At 35.7% G+C, this 21495-nt stretch overlaps 1 protein-coding gene across 1 annotated transcript in view; it reads left to right on the top strand.

Annotated features, from left to right (window-relative positions):
• KCNH8 (potassium voltage-gated channel subfamily H member 8) overlaps positions 1 to 21495 on the top strand; it is a 367241-nt gene that overhangs the window by 242125 nt on the left and 103621 nt on the right. Inside the window, exons 6-7 of the mRNA XM_055321520.1 lie at positions 15222 to 15379; positions 20585 to 20792. Of these exons, the coding sequence (XP_055177495.1) occupies positions 15222 to 15379; positions 20585 to 20792 (366 nt within the window). The remainder of the gene's footprint in view (positions 1 to 15221; positions 15380 to 20584; positions 20793 to 21495) is intronic.

Genomic DNA, 21495 nt, shown 5'->3' with positions numbered 1-21495 from the left:
ACTCTCTCTACTCAAACAACCCTAAGGGAGAATTCATGAAACATAGATATTATCTTACTTCCCAACTTTCCTTTTTATTTGAGTGACCTGGATTATAATACAACTAGAGCAAAGAAAAACTTTGTGCCCCAACTTCATCATTATTGCTTGATCCTACTCATATCTTACTGAAATCAGATAGGTGTGGCTTGACATTATTGATCTTTTTATGATTTTACCATTCAGAAAGACTAAAAGTAGACTAAATTATAGAAACCACAAGTAGAAATGCAATTATGGCATAACACAAATACATGAGCAATTTCTACTGATCACCCTCATAAAAATAGCTATGAAATCATAATGTGCTAAAGTGAGAATCTATTTTTCTCTTAAACATGATTCCATTATTTCAAATGCAGAATATTTTATTTCAGTTAGGTTTTTTTAATATAACATTTCAGATTTGTGACTAATCAACTTTTGTGTTAAAAGTCAAATATATTAGTCATATTTTAAATGTATTTGAGAATCCTTTGATAGAGCTTAAGCATATCCATTTCTCACTGCGTTGGAAAAGCTGGTATCTGACAGGCCCTTGGGACAAAATGTAGAGACCAGAAACAGATCTATGCATATACGATCACCTGACTTCTGACAAAATGCCACTAGAATACTTTGGAGGGAATGGTAGTGCTTTTTAAAATGGTGGTAGGTCAATCGGATATCTACCTAGGAAAATATAAATCTTGACTCCTGCATCCCACCATACACAGAATCACTCACAGCAAAGGATTGTAGATAAAATGTCAAAGCAAAAAAAATAAAAAATAAAACCCCTACAGGGCATCATAGTAGAATATTTTAACGATCTTGGCATAGGCATAAATTACTTAAACAGAACACAACTCACAATCAAAATATAATAAGAATTCTTACAAATTCGTTTTTTAAAAAAGGAAGAAAACATATTTCATTAGACAAAAATCCTAAACTGACATTTCATGAAAGCAGATATCCAAGTATGCAACTACTATGTGCTTGATATCATTAGGAAAGTGAAAATAATTTCACTGTCACTAGAATGAGTAGAAAAAAAATAAAATAAATTAAGAGACAAAATTACCAGGGATTGTGGAAAGATATAGAACAACGTGCAATTTCATACACTGTGTGTAGGAATACAAATGAATACAGTCTCTCTTAGACTCTTTGCTGGAATCTATTCAAGTAACAGAAGTAACATATATAATTGCAACCCAGCAATTCTAATCGTAGAGTCAACAGGCCTATCTGTATCTACACAAAGATAAGTATAGTGTGTGTGTGTGTGTGTGTGTGTTTCTAAGAGTATTAGCTGTAATGGCCCATATTGGAAACAACCCAAATTTTCACCAACAATGAAATTAAGAAGTGAATTTCTGTATAGTCATACAATAAAATATTATACAGCAATTTAAAAAAGTGAACGTGATACTTAATTGATGAAAATCATATGCAATGTTCAATGAAAGAATCCATACACAAGAGTATATACTATATGATCTATTTGTATAAAGTTCCTAATTAATTAAGCAAAATTAATCTATGGTAATCAGGACAACAGTGATCTTTTGGGAATTAATGACTGGACAAGATCATAAAAGAGGTTTCTGATGTTCTGGTCCTAGTTGTATCTCTATCCTTTTGTGATGACAAAGCTGGTCAGCTTTGGAAAAATTCATCACACTGTCCACTTTAGACCAGTGCATTTTGCAGTGTATAAGCAATTCTTAAATTAAAACTTTCTTTTAGAAAAGGAGTTAAGATGGTGGAGGGACCCTAAGCTTGCACTATCCCTGGAGCATAGCTAGATAATTATCAAATCTTTCTGACCACCCAAGAAATCAATATGGGAGGAAAAAAAAAAAACTTGCAAGTCTATTAGTAGAAAAGCAGCCACGTTCTGGAAGGCAGAAGGTGCAAAGAGTTGATTTGGGGGAGATAAGAACTGCAGGTGCTGTGGAGGGGAAGGTTTTGCTTACAGAGACTACCATAAGGTATTATAAGTGGGGAGCACAAAATCTGAAGTTTTGGAAGTCTATCACTATTCCAGTTGAGCCTGCTTTAAAGGTGATCTGGGGGGGGAAGGAGGGCAGAGACGAGAGTGGACAAAGTGGTCTGAGGATCCCCTGGGTTGTAAGAAGAATGAATGGTGCCAACATTCTGCACTGTTCTCAGGCATATGAGCAGGAATGCTGACTGAAGGCAGTGAATGGCTGCCTTTCATTCGAAAAGTGCTGGCTTTTCGGCTTCACCTTGCTGAACCACTCTGCAGTCAGGAACCCCCTTTTCCTGGGATGGGCCAATAAATGGCAAAGACATGGCAAGACCTTTCCCCAGAGGATTAGCATGGGTCTGCACCTCGAAAATCCCTAAAAATTGGAGTTTTGAAACCCATCTGTGCACATAGGAGTGTGGTGCTACCTAGCAGACACAGACAGGGTGAAGGCAGGGATCTGATGGAAGCTGGGGACATAAGAGGGATGATCATTTGCTCTTCTGTGAGGGTTTTCTGAAGATTGGTGAGCACAAACTCTCAGTTCTGGGGATGGCAGAGTGGGACCTCACTATTTTGCCTTCTCCCCATCAGCAAGGACCAACCTCAGTGAGCTAAACAGCACCACCAAGTGGAAACTGGAGCTGCTTACACTAAGCCCTATCCCCCTGCCCCCTGTAGGTGCATCTCCACTAGGGCAAGTCTGCCTGGGGATCAGCACAACAGGACTCTCCCTTAGATGATCAGCACAGACTCCTTGCTCACACGAAATCCACTTATCATAGAGAACTGCAAAGCTTCAGCTCTAGGAGAAATAGGATCTGGATTTCTTTTTACTTTTATATCTTACTTTATTTTTTAATTTCTTTTTAATTTTTGCTTGCTTATTTATTTTTATTTATACATATTTATATTATTATTTTATATATTTTATATATTTTTAATACACATATTTTTTATTTTGGTTTAGCTTCTAACAAGCAGACCGAAACACACCTAGGATCTAGGTGTGCTTCTTTTTTCTTCCTCTCTAGACAAAATGACAAGAGAGAAGAATTCACCCCAAAAGAAAGAACATTCAGTAGAAGTAACAGCCAAGGATTTAATCAATATGGATACAAGTAAGATGTCTGAACTAGAATTTATGAAAACAATTATAAGTATATTAGCTGGGTTTGAAAAAACGCATTAGAAGACAATAGAGAATCCCTTGCTGCAGAGATAACAAAACTAAAATCTAATCAGGCCAGGACTAAAAATACTATAATGGAGATACAAACCCAAATGGATGCCAAAACAATGAGGATGGACAAAGCAGAGGAATGAATTCGTGATGTAGAAGATAAAATTATGGAAATTAATGAAGCTGAAAAGAAGAGAGAATGAAATGTAATAAATTATGATGGTAGACTTAGGGAACTCAACAACTTATTCAAATGTAATAACATTCATATCATAGCAATCCCAGAAGATGAAGGGAGAGAAAAAGAGGCAGATTGATTTGAACAAATTATACCTGAAAATTTCCCTACTCTGGAGAAGGACACAGACATAAAAATCCAAGGAGCATAGTGCACTCCCATTAAATTAAACAAGAGCCAACCACTGCGAAAGCAATGTTAAAATCACAAAATACATAGACAAAGACTCCTGGAAGCAGCAAAGGAAAAGGGTCCTTAACCTACAATGGAAAACACATTAGGTTTGCAGCAGATCTGTTCACAGAAACTTTGCAGGCCAGAAGAGAATGGCAGGATACATTCAGTGTGCTGAATGGGAAAAATATGCAGCCAAGAATATTCTATCCAGCAAGACTGTCATTCAGAATAGAAGGAGAGATAAGAGTTTCCCAAATAAACAAAAACTGAAGGAGTACATTACCTCTATGCCAGTCCTGCAGGAAATATTAAGGAGGACTCTGAGTGGTGGAACAAAAGACCAAAAGCAACAAAGACTAGACAGGAACAGAAAACTCCACCAGAAACACCAATTTGTAGGTAACACAATGGCACTAAATTCATGTCTTTCAATAATCACTCTGAATGTAAGTATACTAAATGCTCCAATCAAAAGACATAGGGTATCAGAATGGACTAAAAAATAAGATCCATCTATATGCTATGAGCCAAGGCTCATTTTAGACCAAAAGCACCCTGCAAATTCAAAGTAAGGGGATGGAGAACCATCTATCATGCTAATGAACATCAAAAGAAAGCTGGAAAAGCCACCCTTATATCAGACAAACTACATTTTTTTGTTTTATTTTTATGATTTTGTTATTTTTTTCTATTTGTTTTGATTTCTTTAAAATTTTTTTTATTTAAATTCAATTTGCCAACATATAGTATAACACCCAGTACTTGATTTTTTTAAAGACTATTTATTAGAGACAGCATGCACATGCACGTGCACATGAGTGGGGGGGAGGGAGAGAGGGAGAGGGAGAAGCAAAGTCCCTGCTGAGCAGGGAGCCCAGTGCAGGGCTTGATCCCAGGATCCTGGAAGAAGTTTAACCCTCTGAACCACCCAGACATCCCCCAACCAGATTTTAAAACAAAGACTATAACAAGAAATGAAGAGTATTATATTATAATTAAGGGATCTATACATCAAGAAGACCTAATAATCATAAATATTTATGGAGTATCCAAAAATATAAATCAATTAATAACAAACATTAAAAAACTCATTAATAGTAATACAATAATAGTGGGAGACTTTACCCCCCACTTATGGCAATGGGCAGATCATCTAAGCAGAAAATCAACAAGGATACACAGGTTTGAATGACACGCTGGACTAAAGGGACTTAACAGATACATTCAGAACATTTTATCCTAAAGCAGGAAAATGAATATACATTCTTTTCAAGTACACATGGAACAGTCTCAAGAATAGATCACATACAGGGTCACAAATCAGCCTTCCACAAGTATAAAAAGTTGAGATCATACCAAGCATATTTTCCAACCACAATGCTATGTGATTTGAAGTCCACCACAAGAAAAAATTGGAAAGACCACTAATACGTGAAGATTAAAGAACATCCCACCGAAGTATAAGTGGATCAACCAGGAAATTAAAGAAGAAATTAAAAAGTACATAGAAGCAAATGAAAATGAAAACATGGCAGTCCAAAACCTCTGGGATGCAACAATATACTGGGGAAGTATATTGCAAAACAGGCCTACCTCAAGAGGCAAGAAAAGTCTCAACTAGACAACCTAACCTTCTATGTAAAGAAACTAGAGAAGGAACAGTAAATAAAGCCTATAGCAGTAGAAGGGAAATAATAAAGATAAGAGCAAAAATAAATGATGTCCATACTACCCAAAGTAATCTACAGATTTCATGCAATCCCTTTCAAAAGTCCACCAGCATTTTTCACAGAGTTAGAACAAACTATCCTAAAATTTGTATGGAATCACACACAAAGAAAATCCAAATAGACCAAGCAATCCTGGAAAAGAAAAGAAAAGCAGGAAGCATCATGAATCTGATATTGAGCTTTATTATAAAACTGTAGTCATCAAGATAGTATGGTACTGGCACAACACCAGACACATAGATCAATGGAACAGAATAGAAAACTCAAGAATGGATATGGTCAACTCAGAAAGTTAAAAACAGAACTACCCTATGATCCAGGCAAACTATGGAAAGAGCCCAAATGTCCATCAACTGATGAATGGGTAAAGAAGATGAGGTATATATACACAATAGAATATTATTCAGCCATCAAAAAGAATGAAATCTTGCCATTAGCAATGATGTGGATGGAGCTAGAGGGTATTATGATAAGTGAAATAAGTCAGAGAAGGACAAATACCATATGATTTCACTCATGTGGAATTAAAGAAACAAAACAGATGAACATATGTGACAGGGGTGAGATTGAGGGAAACAAACATAAGAGACTTTTGAAGATAGAGAACTAACTGTGGAGAGTTGGTGGGGGGTGGTGGGGTGGGGCATGGGCTAGATGAGTGATGGATATTAAAGAGGACACTTGTTTCAATGAGCACCGGGTGTTGTATGTAAGTGATGAATCACTGAATTCTACTCCTGAAACCAGTATTGCACTGTGTATTGACTAACTAGAATGTAAATAAAAATTTGAAGAAAAAAATAAAAACATTTTTAAAAGATGCCAAATAACATTAAATATTAGCAACCCATAGTCAAAATACAATTATCTTCTTATGACTCTAAAAAGTACCTAAATTTCAAAAACTAATTCATAAATCTCACCAGAAGAATTCCCTTCCTAAGCTGAAGAATTATAATAAAAAATGTGTTGTGGTTGTATACAGGAGACTTTAAATTACAGGTCTCCCATTTTCTGGTTGGGTAACCATGGGCAAGTTAACTCTGAGCCTGTAACCTATCACTAAATGGACGTAATACCTAATTCATAGTGAACATATGAGGATCAAAATAGATAATACATATAAAGCACTTAAAACAAGCCCTATCAGGTAAGAAGACTTTTTAAAATGCTGTCTGTTATTATGCTTATTTTTCAATAATCCTATTGTAATGTTAGCACTATATATCATGTGTATCAGATCTATAAAGTAACAATAAAAGTAACTGTATTAATTTCTTAGATTTAGATAAGTCATTCACTGCCCCTCTTTCTCAGTTTTGAAGCCTATAGAATGGTAGTAGTACTACATATTACTCATATTACTAATACAGATAACAACAATGGCAGCTAATACCTGCTCAGTGATTTATAACCCAAAAAGTGTGACTACAGATATTCACTGTTAGCTACTCTGCTCTATAGCCTTTTAGGAATACATACCTGTCAGGACGGGCAGTGGTAACAAGTCACTTCAAAATCTCAGTGGGATATAACACAAAGGTTTATGTCTCCCTCATGCTATGTGCCATTGTGAGTCAGCTGTGAGCTCTGCCCACTGTAGTCACTCAGAAACCCAGGCTGACAGAGATTCCATCTTGCCACATGTTCCGTGATCATCAAGGCAGGGAGAAGAGTACAGTAGCTCTCAAAATTTTGCTCAGAGTGTTTCAGGCTCCTCCTGCTCTCACAGTTTTAGCCAAAGTGAGGCACACAGCTTCTTCAAGTGGTAGGGAAATATAATCATACCAGGAAGTAGAGAGGCAGGAATATTTGGTAAACAGCAATAAAGACTGCCATAAATACTAAGGGTACTATTTTACTCAAATATGAAAATGATCAGAAAGTCCTAAATTAAAATGTGAAATAATATGTAATCATAAAAGACCTTATTATTTAATCTAAACTTTTTCTCTCTTATGAAGATATATGTATTGGATTTCACTTTGGGGCAAACATTAATCATATCAATACATTTTTATCTATATTCATTTTCATCAATTCTAATTTTTATTACTTGTATAATCACTATTTATTCCATGTGAAATTAGTAGATTCAAGTGTTTGGGTTTTTTTTTTTTTAAATTTCATGACTGGGTATTTATAGACATGACAGTCCTTATACTTTCTATTATACTTAAACTTGGAAATTTTATCCCTTGGTAAGTATAATTATAGACAGAATGTATACGCCAAAAGGATTTCTATATTTAAGTGGCATATGCATGGGTCATGATTTTTCAGTAGGTTTATGTTTAATCATTAAATTATTTTTGTTAAAAATGATCTGGTAATTCCAAAGTTCAATATCTAATTTAGAGTTACATGTTACTGAAATGAAGTCGAATAATTTATAGGAAGCCAAAATTGGTAGTTTTTACACATACCAATATGCATGTTATGTGGAAAGCTTTTTACATGATTAACTTATACAATAAAATTAAAGCAACATAAAAGTCAATATAATAAAATAAATTAGTTTATAGATAAGAAATGGGGGGTTTAATAGAGATACATTGGGAGTGTGTGCTGTCTCTTTTGATGTGCCACCATATTCAAAGATGGGATTTAATTTTGCACCAAAAGATAGAATGACATCAGATAATAAAATCAGAGTCTGTGGCATGCTTCTTTTGCACATTTTGTCCATCTTTAAATGCCAAGTGCCCTGCATGGGGCAAAGAGTACAACAGGTCACCAGTGGGGTTATTTTTATAGTACTTAGGATGTGCCAGATTTGAAAGGGAGAGCTATACTTTTGTTCTTTCAATAAGGAAAAGGACCAGTCATTTGGGAGCAGTCTGTATGAAAAATGTGGGGAGATTTAAGTTGGCAAAAGTTTGCTTCAACTAATAGTAATATAAGAGGTTTTTTTTAAGGATTTCCAAACAACTTACTAGATTTGCATTACTAAAAATAGAACCAATTCTAGATGTATTATTAGGAACTTTATACTTCAGCCCAATTGGCAAAATTTTTAAGGTCTGATGACATCAAGTATTGGTGAGACAGTAGAGTAACAAGGATTCTGAAAACACTGGTAGGAACATATGAATTTGCCACTGTCCACCACACTTCTGGGTACACCTGGGAATTAACTTTTGTCCTTCCTGATAGAGAAGAGTGACACCTTTGAAAATTTATGCCCTGCTTACAGGGAAATAGGGGCAGGGCAGGGAGCTTTTCTCATTTTTGCTTGTCTGTTATCCTCAGCTCAAAATAATTGGTATGCCACAATGACCTATTTTGGGATATTCTACCCTTTCAGTACCTTCCTTCCAAAAAGACCGTAGTCAAGTACATGAACGAATTTCTTTTCCTTATTGTGTTAAAGACTTGAAATTCCTTTTCAAAGTAAAAATTGATAGGGTGCCTCACTATGTAAAATGAATAAAAGCTCAGCTTAAAAAGAGGAAGGGTGAAAAGGAGAAGGTGAAAGCTCAAATCCTGTCTTCATGAGATTTTGTTGTGAAAACCATCAAGCTAGAGGAAAACACCAGGACTGGAAAAATCAGTAAGAGACCATTGAACAAAATGGAGATATTCAACCTGGGGCATGGAGAGAACTTGATGACTGATCTCTAATATTTATAGAAAAGGTTTTTGGGTGGAAGAGGTCAATGCATTTTGTGTTGCTACTTAGGACAAAACTAGAACCAAGGAAAGCAAGAAATAAGGAAGAAGGCAGCGGTTGGAGGAAAGTGATTTTTAGGTCCCTTCCCTTCTACATGGGTTCATGTAATGTTGAAATTGAGGGTCAAAACCAATGTAGAAGTCCACCATGATAATGCAGGACACACTGGTACAAAACAGAAGTCAATATCAGTATCAAGTGCCCCTTGATGCATCTGCTTGCATTCTTCCTCAGGCAATTGCTTTTAAGTGCTATTTCTCAGAGTCGGCTGACTTTTTTCCCCATAGATCTCTCATTTAAAGTAAGGAAGAGGAACTTATGCTGACAAGATGAGCAAGGATCGAGTGGTATGAAAATTTCATCCACTAACATGGACAATCAGTTACATTCTTAGGTTTGCTAGTCCCTCAAACTTCTTCATTAATTAGCTCTCAGTTGTTCACCTTCCCACACTGAGCTCAATTTGCTGTGACACCATCCTGTTTCAGAGTGCCTCACAAGCAATGAAGAAAGACGGTATCTTTCAAATGAGTCGGCAGCTGGTTTAGTTAAATATCCTTCTACCCACGCTGTACTACATTGATTAATTTTTAAAGAAATGGCTAAATGAAGATATTAATTATTTGTATGTGGTATATATGCTCACATGCACACCATTATATTTTAATTTACTTTTTAACAAGTAAGCCAATATGACTTTTAAATTATTTCCCATCTGGCTTACATACTAATAAAGAAGAAAATCTATTAATTTGTGCCATATCAAATTCACCCTTTTTTTTTCTTCTACTTTCTAATTATATGGTTCTCAAAGAAATCAAACTAGAAAAAATGGATTTAACCTTCTTGCTTTTTAGTCCACATATATAGCTGTTTAGTGTGGGAGTGAAAGGAAACATTTATTTTTGGAAGCCTTAACATTATAAAAACAGAACATGTACACGGTTATCTCTCTATTATCTATCTTTATTTTAATCATGCTTATGTAAAACTGAAATGAAACAAGGCAAATTGATTATCCTGAAAATAATTAAGTGCCATCTGAATCATCAGAGAATTCAATTTTACCTCATTTTGATAGTGTATATTATGACCATTTTTTTGGAAACTGTATAAGCCACATAGAATACATATAATGATTCTCTATTGCCCTGGTTATTTACTCATTACACATGATACCAGCACCATGTGTTACAAGGGATTATATACATACAAACACATGAGACATTAAAGTTTGAGGTGGTAAATTCTTATGAATTAATTTGTTACAGTTTTAGAATACTCTTCCTGGTTCAAACTGTGTGTGTGTGTGTGTGTGTGTGTGTATTAATGAACAATTGTACATGTTGATAATAAATGGAATTGAGAAAAATTACATATAGAAATTTCAATAATGAATATGCTTTCAACATATTGAGTATTTTTCAACATGTTGAGTATTTTTCAACATAAAGTCAAAAAACATTGTACTTTGCTTTCCAGATGTCTCAAAATAGAAACCACACTGTTGCTTTTCAGGTAGGTTGTGGATTTTCTGGAGGAGAGCACATTCTTACCGTAACATTTGAATGAGTCATTGATTTAATTGCCAAAGGTGCAAAACCTTTGAGAGAAGTGAGACAAGCACAGGGAGGGGGAGCAGCTGCAGCCAATGTTTGCCAAGCACCACTTTGCTTCCATGATTCTCTTATGAGGGACTCCAGATCTGGAGTCTTTTATTCTTTTTCTTCCTCAGAATCTTATTTTATTCTATGCTTCCCTTATGCTTAGAGAAGTTGTGTCACCATCTCTGTCCTTCCATTTAAGGAGATATTTACAAGCATCGAGTTCTCTTGCTTCTTGAACACAGAGAGAAAATAGAATATTCTCTGTTGTCTTTAGACAGAATCAAAGACAGTTCATTTCCTTACATTCAATTCTATGACTCCTTTGTCACTTCTGTGACATTCTTGTTCCTAGGTGGTGTTGATGCTGAGTTTGATCTAAGGGATATGTTCAGAAATGTGCTTCCCTGCACCAACCTATTATTATTCCCTCTAAAATATATTGGGAAGTGCAGTAAATCTTGAGGAGAATGGAAAGAAAATGGGATCAAGTGTAAATAGATGTCCTATCCTTTGTTCCTTCATTGCTTACTCTCTTCATGGCTTTAAACAAGGCCCTTAAGGGACACCTGAGTGGCTCAATTGGTTAAGAATCTGCCTTCAGCTCAGGTCATGTTCCCAGGGTCCTAGAATTGAGCCCTGTCTTGGGCTCCCTGCTCAGTGGGGGTCTGCTTCTCCCTGTCCCGGTGCTGCTCCCCTTGTTTGTGCTCTCATATTCTCTCTGTCAAATAAATAAATAAAATCTTTAAAAACAATACAAAACAAAGTCCTTAAGTCTCTTGAGTCATTGATAAAATAGTACACCTGAGAGAGTTGGTATTGTCACGCAAATTAATGAATGTGAGAATATTTTTGTATATCACAATACACCAGAATTATGTCTATTTTTATGCATATGACAAAAGTAAGTTTCTTAGAAATGAGCTTTCCAAAAATAATGCTAATCATCGAATAAACCTACAGTTTTGCACAATAGGACTATCATCCTGGAAATCTTAGAATATAATGTATGTTTAGTTTTTTTTCCCTGAAAAGAAACCTAAAGTATTCATGTATCTCAGAAGTAGATTTGTATCCATAGATTAAAAAAAAGAATCTTTTATATTCTTTAACTATTATTACTATTTGTGTATAAAAGTCTTATAATTACTCTTTTTTAAAACCTAAAATTAGCATATCTCCTTTTTTCACCCAATTAACTCAAATGAGTAACAAATTATTTTTTAAAAGCTTTCTAAACTGATATTCTGTAATGACTCATCCATGAAAATGTCTTTTCTATTCAGAAGTCTGCACCTCTTTTATCTTTTAGTCAAACAGATAATTTACTACACAGCTTTAAAACTGCCACATCAATCAACCAAAGGCCAATCATTTTATTCATTCCTCTATTCATGAGAATGCCCCAGAAATGTGGATGGTGGCAGTGGGTTTTCTGTTAAATTTGTGGTAGAACAGGTGATCAGTTAGTAAATATGCAAGGAATTTGTTCCTCCAATTTTTTTTCCTTTCTTCAAATCTTTATTTAAATTCTAGTTAGTTAACATATAGTGTAATAATTGGTTTCAAGAGTAGAATTTAGTGATTCTGTACCTCCAATCTTATAATGAACAAGGAGACTTATCTCAGTCTGTGTTATGGAAACCACAGATCACCCACCAAAGGGCTTGGTAAACAACTCTGGATTTCTCACTCATAAAATGAAAACCTAAATCCCTAATCTGAGCTTTCTTTTGGAAACCAGGAATTTGAAATCCCTGCTTTATCTCAGCAATTAGTGGCCTCATCTGTTGTACTGACTTGCTAATAAAGAAATACATGAGCCCAGAAAGTTAGAGAAAGAATGAGATGTTCACCTGCTACCATAACTATCTGATGGCATTCCATGGTCTGTCCATTCTTGGCAGCTAAGCTTCAATGATGCATTAGTACTTTGCCGTGATAGCACTTTTACTCTGCAGAAGTCACCTTGGGATTGTTTTCATCTTTTTTTTTAAGATTTTATTTATTTATTCATGAGAGAAAGAGAGAGGGAGGGGGAGAGAGAGAGAGAGAGAGGCAGAGACACGGGCAGAGGGAGAAGCAGACTCCATGCAGGGAGCCCGACGTGGGACTCAGTCCCGGGTCTCCAGGATCATGCCCTGGGCTGAAGGCAGCGCTAAACCGCTGAGCCACTAGGGCTGCCCCTGTTTTCATCTTTTGTGAATCGTTTAGCCACTGCTTCTTCCTTTCACATTCTCAATATTAGCATCAGAACTATTTCAATATTTTTATTTTTTGACAAAAATGTGACTGTTAATAATGCCATTTTTAAAAAGCTTGATCGTTCACAATAGACTAGAAAAGCCATTGTTTGCTTTTTAAGTCACTTAGAACTTGCTTCCAGACTTGGGGCATGACTGGCCTCTGTGAAGTTACCAAAGCCAAAGCACCGAATTGGAAATTAGGACACTTAGATTTGAGTCTTGCTCTTCCACTGACTAGCTGAGGAGTTTAATCCTATACTTCAGTTTCATCGTTTGTGTGACTCTGGGCAAATCATTTGAGTTTCTTTGTGCTTCAGTTTCCTCATCTGTAAAAGAGGATAATAAAAGTGCCTACTGTGTAGCATTGCTATAAGTAGTACATGGGATTATGATTATAAAGCACCCAGAACAGTACTGGGCTTATGCCAACAGCATGTGTGTCATCTGTAATAATGTAACAGTAATCTGTCTTGTCATAGTTCTTGTATTCTCTCTCCTCACAAGGTATAATGAGAACCAAATGATGGAATACATGTTGTAGTCATCTTTGTATTGAAAACTCATATGGCTGTTGGAAGAATTCATTTCCTTAGGATGGAAATTTCTTACTAGATGTCAGCCAGGGGCCACTCTCAGCAATTGGAGACTCCCTACCCTTCCTGCCACATGGCCTTTTCCACATTTTCCAGTTGCCTCCTTCCAGGCCAGAAAGAGCATTTCTCACTGGTTTCCAATCCCTTACCACCTGCTGAAGAAAACTTGCTTGTATAGGGCTTACCTGATCAAGTTGCCCACCCAGGCAAATCTTCCTTTAGTCAGATCCTACATGAGGATGGCATGATATCTTATCATGCTCACAGGTTCCACCCTCACTTAAGGGGAGGAGATCATATTAGAGTAAGGGTCATCTTTGAATTCTGCCTACCACAAACGTGAACAGGAAGTGAAAAGTAAATTGACATGCCAAGTGCACATTCTTGTATGTTGCATCGCTGTCATCCTCATCGTGTTCATGATATCAAATTTTTATCATCCTACAACCCTATTCTTATTTTCAAAGGTTTAAATAAACTGTAAAGATTATTCCAGTTCATTCGATAACCATGCGATTCAGCTTTGCATTTGCTTCATAATTCTCTCAATTCCTATTCGCTTTGGCGTATTTAACCTCCAACATTCTCTCCTTTGATCTTTGAGTCAATGACTCATGGCACTCCCCAACAACAAAGTTCATGAAGAAGTAGGTTCTGTTGAATTCACTAACCCATAAAATACTCAACCATTATCCCCCTTACATATATATATTCAGCAATCCTGAACTCCCCTATGGCCTGATTGTGCTCAACTCTAAAACAAACTAGGGAAAAGGTAATCTTTTCTGATGCTTTAATGATATTGAACGCAGAGACTAATATAACAGACTCTGAGATGTTTATTCATAAACAGCAGGAGTGAGCCTACTCACTCACAAGATGATCCTTGTGGCTCTGGCTGTCATCTGACCAGTGCTCATAAGGGCCTCACATATTGTAAAAAAGTTCAATAAATAATAAAATATAATATAAATTTAAAGTAAGTATGAATATAAAATAAAAATATAATAAAAGAATGATGTAGGGAAAAATTGGAAATGATTACATCATCCATGAAAATGGAATGGGGAAACTGGACCTAGAAATCCAAACAAGAATCCTCTGGCACTTTCTTAATATAAGTGCTTTTAGGGCAGAGATGAGTTTTATGCCTACATAGAAATTAGTAAAACTTTGTTCATGAAACAAAGTAAAATTTTATTTAAAAAAGAATACAGACTAGAAATTACATCTGTGTTCAAATTATCTTTGCCACTTTTGATCATGGATGTGTTACTTTGCCTCACTGACTGTTTTTGTCTGTTTAATGTGGAGGTAATACTGTCTACTTAAGAACGTGTTCTGAGAAGTAAGTGAAATAACCTATGCTAAGTTTTCAGGACAATGCCCAGTACATAATGAGCATTTAGTAAGTGATGACTATTGTTGTTTTGTTATTTTTATTCATTTTAGTTATGTTAACACGTGGCCCAATGTCTGGAATGTATTAAGTGCTCAGAAAACATCACTTTCTTCACCCTTCTTCAGTACATGTTTGTTGAATTGAACTGGATCTGTAAAGAAGAGTATTTCAGATATTATCAGTCTGGTTACCATTTGTCTAATTTTATTTAATTTTATACAATTTTCTTCCTCCCTCTTCCTCCCTGCCTGAATGCCTGTCTTCCTCCCTTCATCCTTCCTTCTTTCCTTGTCTTTCCTTCTTTACTTCTTCTCTCTGTACCTTCCTTCTCTTTCTCTTATCTTTTTTTCTCAAGCAGATATTATTTTAAATTTCCGAACAACCTATGTCAGCAAGTCTGGCCAAGTTATCTTTGAAGCGAGATCAATTTGCATCCACTATGTCACAACCTGGTTCATCATTGATTTAATTGCCGCTCTGCCTTTTGATCTCCTGTATGCTTTCAACGTCACAGTGGTGAGTACAGAGGGTCCTTCCACATGATCTTGAAGGTGATTTTTAACCCTGTGTTTGTTTTCCACATATTCAGGTTTTAAGCATTTGTGACAATTTGTATGTCCAGGACCTTGTGCCCTCCTGAATATAGATGCCAAAGTGACCAATGGTACGCAGACCATGGAGTTCCACTTAAGAGAGTTACTTCCTTTTGAAATCTGCATTATCTGTATGAGTTATTTAAATACATAGACCAGGAAATAAGAAAAGCCTGAGTTTATCATCAATACTGACTCACAGAACAAATCCTTTGATAAGGAAACCATCTGCAGGAATACAAGCATTACTATGTATTACTTAGGCAGATATTTACATCAGGAATTTAGCGAAGAGTTTAAGATTTCTTCCAGTTTTATGACTTTTACTCTCTACCTCTTGAGTATTTCATTACTTACTGGCAAAACAAATAAAAGACTGATCAAGATACAGATGAATATTGAAATTAAAAAAAATAATAAAAAGAATTCAACCACTTCTTAGAAGTCCTTATAAAAATGTTGGGTGGGGCAAAAGCCTAAAAGACACTGACCGTGAACTTGAGAGCTCTCTTGGGTTTTTAACTTTTCTCTATGATTGTAACTTCCCTTCTTCCTTCGTGGAAAGCCTTTATCCTCATGCCTCCTCGCAGGAAATAAAGTATGTCCACTTGTGGTAATAGCTATTTTTACTATTGAACAATTGTTGTTCTTAAAAGCATTAAGTGCTCACTTATACATAGAAAGAGTTTTAGGGAGGCATAATAGCATTTTGGGGCCAGTAATGCAGTTTGCTGCTACAGTAACCAATTTTAGCAGGCAAAAATTTACTAAACATTACTTCATATTAAACATATTTCTTACTCAGTTGACAACCCCTTGAGATTCTCTATCAAGAATTTAAAAGCATAGTTTTCAATACTAAAGTGATCAGTGTTTCAAATATAGTCATTATTGACTTCAGAATGAAGATTGAACTGTAATCCTGCCTATTGAGTACAGATTTGTGCACTTGTTAATTACCTATATAATAGTATTTTTTTCTTTTTCTTTCTTTTTTTTTTTTTTTTGAAGATGGAAAGTTGAGGGTGTCAACATCTTTAAGAGGTTTATAAGTTAACTGAAAGGAAACCTCTGGGGAAAAATTTAGTATATAATATCAATCAGTGCCACATTGAGTTGTTATCCAGGCTTTTTAAAGTGCTTTTTAAAATTGAATTTGACTTGATAAGTGTGCTATAATGAAAGTGTAATGACTTAAAACAAGGCTTTGCAAGACTGCAACAAAAAAATTTCAAAAGAAGTACATAATTTATAAAATGCTAAGAAAACTTTTCCACATTCTCCTGGAGAATTCTTAAATAAATGGTGTTGAATAGACTGTGCTCTAAATTAACTTGCTGCTTTGCTACTACATACTAATAATATTTTTTATGTTCCATTTCTCTTTGGGGAGTGAGCAAATAGAATGATTTAAAATATATATTGCATCATTATATTATAAAATCTATAAAATTTTAATATACATAATATGTTTATATATAATTAACATCCTCATTGCCTAAAATTAACACAAAGGATTTCTGACAAAATCTAATTCTCATATTTTGATGAATTTTAAATACTTGTACACCTTTACTGCATGCTTGCTCCCTTTCTTCATTCTGCCTTGTGAAGTCTGGCACTAATACTTTATAAAGAATACAAATTATAGATCAACATCTCTGTTAGAAAGAAAGGGAAAGGAAGGAATAAAGGAATCTCTCTTATCAGTGATGATTTTTCTGTGTCTCACTGGAGTGAGAATATGATCATTAACAGATTGGCACATAAAGTTGCAATGCCCCCAAATAAATGAGTTAAGATGAAATCGTCTATTTTAACAGAAAAGCTTGTTCAATGTATTATATTTACTTCCCAGGAAAACATAAGTTACGAAGAAAAGTTTATGCGTTATGCAATTTTTTAAAAAGATTGTATTTATTTATTTGCGAGGGGCACAGAGAGAGAGGCAGAGATATGGGCAGAGGGAGAAGCAGGCTCCCCACAGGGAACCCGATGCAGGACTCCATCCCCAGATCCCAGGATCATGCCCTGAGCCGAAGGCAAATGCTCAACTGCTGAGTCACCCAGGCTTCCCACATTATGCAATTTCTATACTGCACAGGCTTACCAAAAAAAAAAAAAAAAGGAAATAAATAAATAAATAAACAAACAAACAAACACAGGTGTTGGCTTTCCAGATCTAAAATACATTCAGTCAGTGCATCTCTGTAGATGACACTCAAAAATACATTACAACCATCAAAAATATATTGAATGTTCTAATTTTGATTCTGACTATAATTGCTGATAGTAAATGTTTTATATAAACTCACACATTTCTTTAATAAAACTTACTATGTGTAAGTCATTATGGAAAGGCACTCTGAGTGACAAAGTTGTGAATGAAACAGAAAATATGATAGAGTGAAAAAGGCAAAAATATAAATCCTTATATTAGGTCTTGATACTTACCGTCTGAGTGACTTCCTTGGGGAAGTTAAACATCAAAAATGGCAAAATGAGCATAAAAATCGCTACAGGGTTTCTCAGCAGCCTAAAAAGGCAACATTTTTTATAAACTACCTTGCTAAGTGTCAAACACGCGGAAAGACCTTGGTACATGTTAATCAAATTCTCTCTCTCTCTCTCTCTCTCTCTCTCTCTCTCTCTCTCTCTTTCCCCTAGTGGATAGCCAGGGGGTGGTCATGTCCACTTAGTAATAGGGGAAACTCCCATTTGATAGGAGGTACTGATGAGTACATCACATTCTTGTGCCTGTCTTTAAGGTGCCTCTAATTTTTATCACTGACAAATTCAGGATAGCATCCCAAAAGTAGAAAGATACTTTGTTTTTTCCAGATTATATATTTCCAACTAAATCGAATATGCCTCTTTCTTCTGTCATTCAGGAAGGGACCAAACTCACATTTTATAGCAAGAAGCTATTGACTCAGATGGGAATAAGTATAATTTTTTTCAAAAGTGTCAGCAAAATCACTAAAGCTGTCTCATCCTGGACACCAAGGCTCATGTCCTTTATCTTTTCAAAAGACTATTGTTCTCATGTAAGGGCAGCCCCCCATTCTTCCCTTGAACATCTTCTTTCTGGTCAAAGGAAATGGGGAGTTCCTTACATTAGTATTCTGTGGTCATTGGTGTCTTAGTCTGCTCAGGCTGCTATAACAAAATATCATTGATTGGGTGGCTTGAACAATAGAAATTTTTCTCCATTCTGAAGTCTGGGAAGTCCAAGATCAAGGTTCCAGCCAGTTTTGTTTTTGATGAGGGCTCTCTTCCTGGCATATAGACTGCTGTCTTCTTGCTATGTTCTCACATGGCAAGGGGAGAAAGAGACATTGGGTTAAGGAGAGAGGGAGTCAGGGAGAAAGGGAGAAAGGAGGAGGAGAGAGGATACTCTCTGGGCTTTTCTTGTAAGGGCACTAACCCATCTTGAGGATCCTACCCTTATGGCACCATTTAAACCAAATTACTTCCCAAAGGCCCCATCATCAGTTATCATCACATTGAGGGTTAGGACTTCAACACATGAGATTTAGAAAGACAAACTTCAGTCCACAGCAAATGGCTTTTTCCCTTTGAGACTTCTGTTTGGGATTTTATTTCAAGTACAAAACTGTCATCTATCTATCATATTCTTCTACCATAAAACAAACTCCACTGTCAGTAATTCCTCTAAGTTACAAAGTAGATATTCCAAAGTACTGGCATTTAATCATCTGGTTTACAATGAGCTGGAAAAATGACAGATGAGAACTTGGCTGTGAAGGAGATGAAAATAAAACTTGATATAGAAGAATGAGAACAAGAAAAGCACAGCTAGCCGACCTTACAATTTTATTATATTTCAGTATAGAATAATTCACAAGATTACGAATGAAAACACTTTAATTGAATTTCCATTATTATATTAAATGTAGAGTGTTTTGTATCTCAATTTATTACCCATTCATTCATTCAACATATATTTATTGAGCACTTACTATATGTCAGGCACTGCTCTAGGTACGAGTTTCTTAGACATAAGGAGATATGAATAGTGGAGGAAGGAATTGGAAGTCAACTAACTTCAGAGCTAATTATAAAGGCAAATTTCCAGAAGATGCTGGCTGTGTTTATGATTCTGTCTTTAGGAAATACCGTTTTTAGGGGTAGTCATACAAACCACTTTCTTCTCCTGTATTTATGGCTCTTTCCACACCCCTTCCCAAATTAGAAAAAGTTGAGTAATTTGTCAAACTCTATTTGCATATAAGCCTATACTGTATTTGCCTTTTCTATTTTAGAATGCTTATTGAGGCTCATTGAGGTGTGAAAGAGTATACATTAGTACACCACATGTGTTGTTAATAATGACATTGACCATTCTGGTGGACACCAACGGTGCACATTTTTCAGTTGGGCGCTTGAAGTCAGGAAAATAATCCCTTAGCAACAAGTATACTGTTTAGTGCATACAAAGTCAGGACGTAGGAGAGTTTTCAAAAATTGTGTTCATTTTATTTTGGTTCTCTAAGCGTATTTGAGAGAGGGCTCAGGATGTATAAGTTTCAGGCACATGTTTTCCCTATCAGCAATGTTAGAAGGAAGAGAGCACAGCACATGAGACAGAACATGCTACTGGCATTTTTGAGTAGATCTTACACAAGTTTGATAAATATAATCACTGTGTTTTCCAAAACTAAGTTATCTTTATTGCCACTTCACAGGGTTTTACTTCATCATGTATCAGTTATTGTTATAAAGCCGCTCTTACACTGAGGAAGGGATGTGGAATTGAAAGAAAATGTGTGTAATAGGTGGAGACACCTTATGTTCAGTCCTGAAACCATAATGTGTTTCAGTTGTTTATCGTAATATACAAAATTCAACCAAATAGGTTGAGAAAAACAGATAAATCTTAAGGAAAATAAGAATTAATTTAAAGAAATTTTATCTTTTGTTCTATCACTTCTTGATATAATATGTTAAGAAATGAGATTGGTATGGTCATGAAAAATGACCATAGCATTGGGATTATGATTATACTTAATTTCAAGAACTTTTCAGGACAGCTGTAAGTTAAAGTAACGTCATAACATGGAATGAGCTCATGGGTCAAGTTGTGCTCCCCTGTCTCCTCCCACAGGTGTCTCTCGTGCATCTCCTGAAGACAGTCCGGCTGCTGCGTCTTTTGCGTCTCCTGCAGAAGTTGGACCGTTATTCTCAGCATAGCACAATCGTCCTGACTCTGCTCATGTCCATGTTTGCACTTCTTGCACACTGGATGGCGTGTATCTGGTATGTCATTGGAAAAATGGAGAGGGAAGACAACAGCCTTCTGAAGTGGGAAGTTGGTAAGGGCTTACATTTGTCACATTTTCCATTTTTAAGTGAAAAGGAAGATTGTCTAGAATTTGGAGGAGGTGAAAGATAAGTCCATAAATATGTCCTCTGACTGTCAATTTGTCTAATAATTTTTAGAGGTGGAGTGGGCTGGGTCCATGATCAAGTGATTTCTCTTGAGAAAGTTTTCTGGAAAATCCTTATATATATTTTAAAGAGTAATCGGTTAAGATTTCAATGAGTTAACTGTTTAAAATGACCAGCCAGGCTGTAGAAGTGTTCAGATAAGTAATGTGTTATATTATCTGACATCTCCAATGCAGGGCTAGTACCATTGGATCAGTGGGCAACTGGCCTATGGCCAATCACTGCAGTGAGACAGAGAGAGAATGTATTATAATGACCCACTTGCCACATTTAGTATACTTCGGGAATTTGGGATGATAGAGGGGACTGGATATCAACAAATATAATTTGTAGAATTTTGTGTCCCCATAATACATGGGAATTTAAGGGAGATTTTTCCAAGGGTTACATAATTCTGCATAAATGAATCTGAAATGTTCTGCACAGGAACACATTTTTAAACTTATGTTAACCACAAGAACTTTACAGAAAATGAAATTCTGAAGGCTATAACCCTCTATCCAAAAATATCTGCATTCTTCTCCCAGTCATTGCCTTTAGAGAATTGTCATAGTACACCGTGTAGAA

The sequence above is a fragment of the Nyctereutes procyonoides genome, unplaced genomic scaffold (genome assembly GCF_905146905.1).
Source record: "Nyctereutes procyonoides isolate TBG_1078 unplaced genomic scaffold, NYPRO_anot_genome, whole genome shotgun sequence".
In the NCBI taxonomy this organism is placed as follows: Eukaryota; Metazoa; Chordata; class Mammalia; order Carnivora; family Canidae; genus Nyctereutes; species Nyctereutes procyonoides.
The sequence above is the reverse complement of the archived record's forward strand: the minus strand, read 5'-3'. Positions and strand labels throughout refer to the sequence as shown.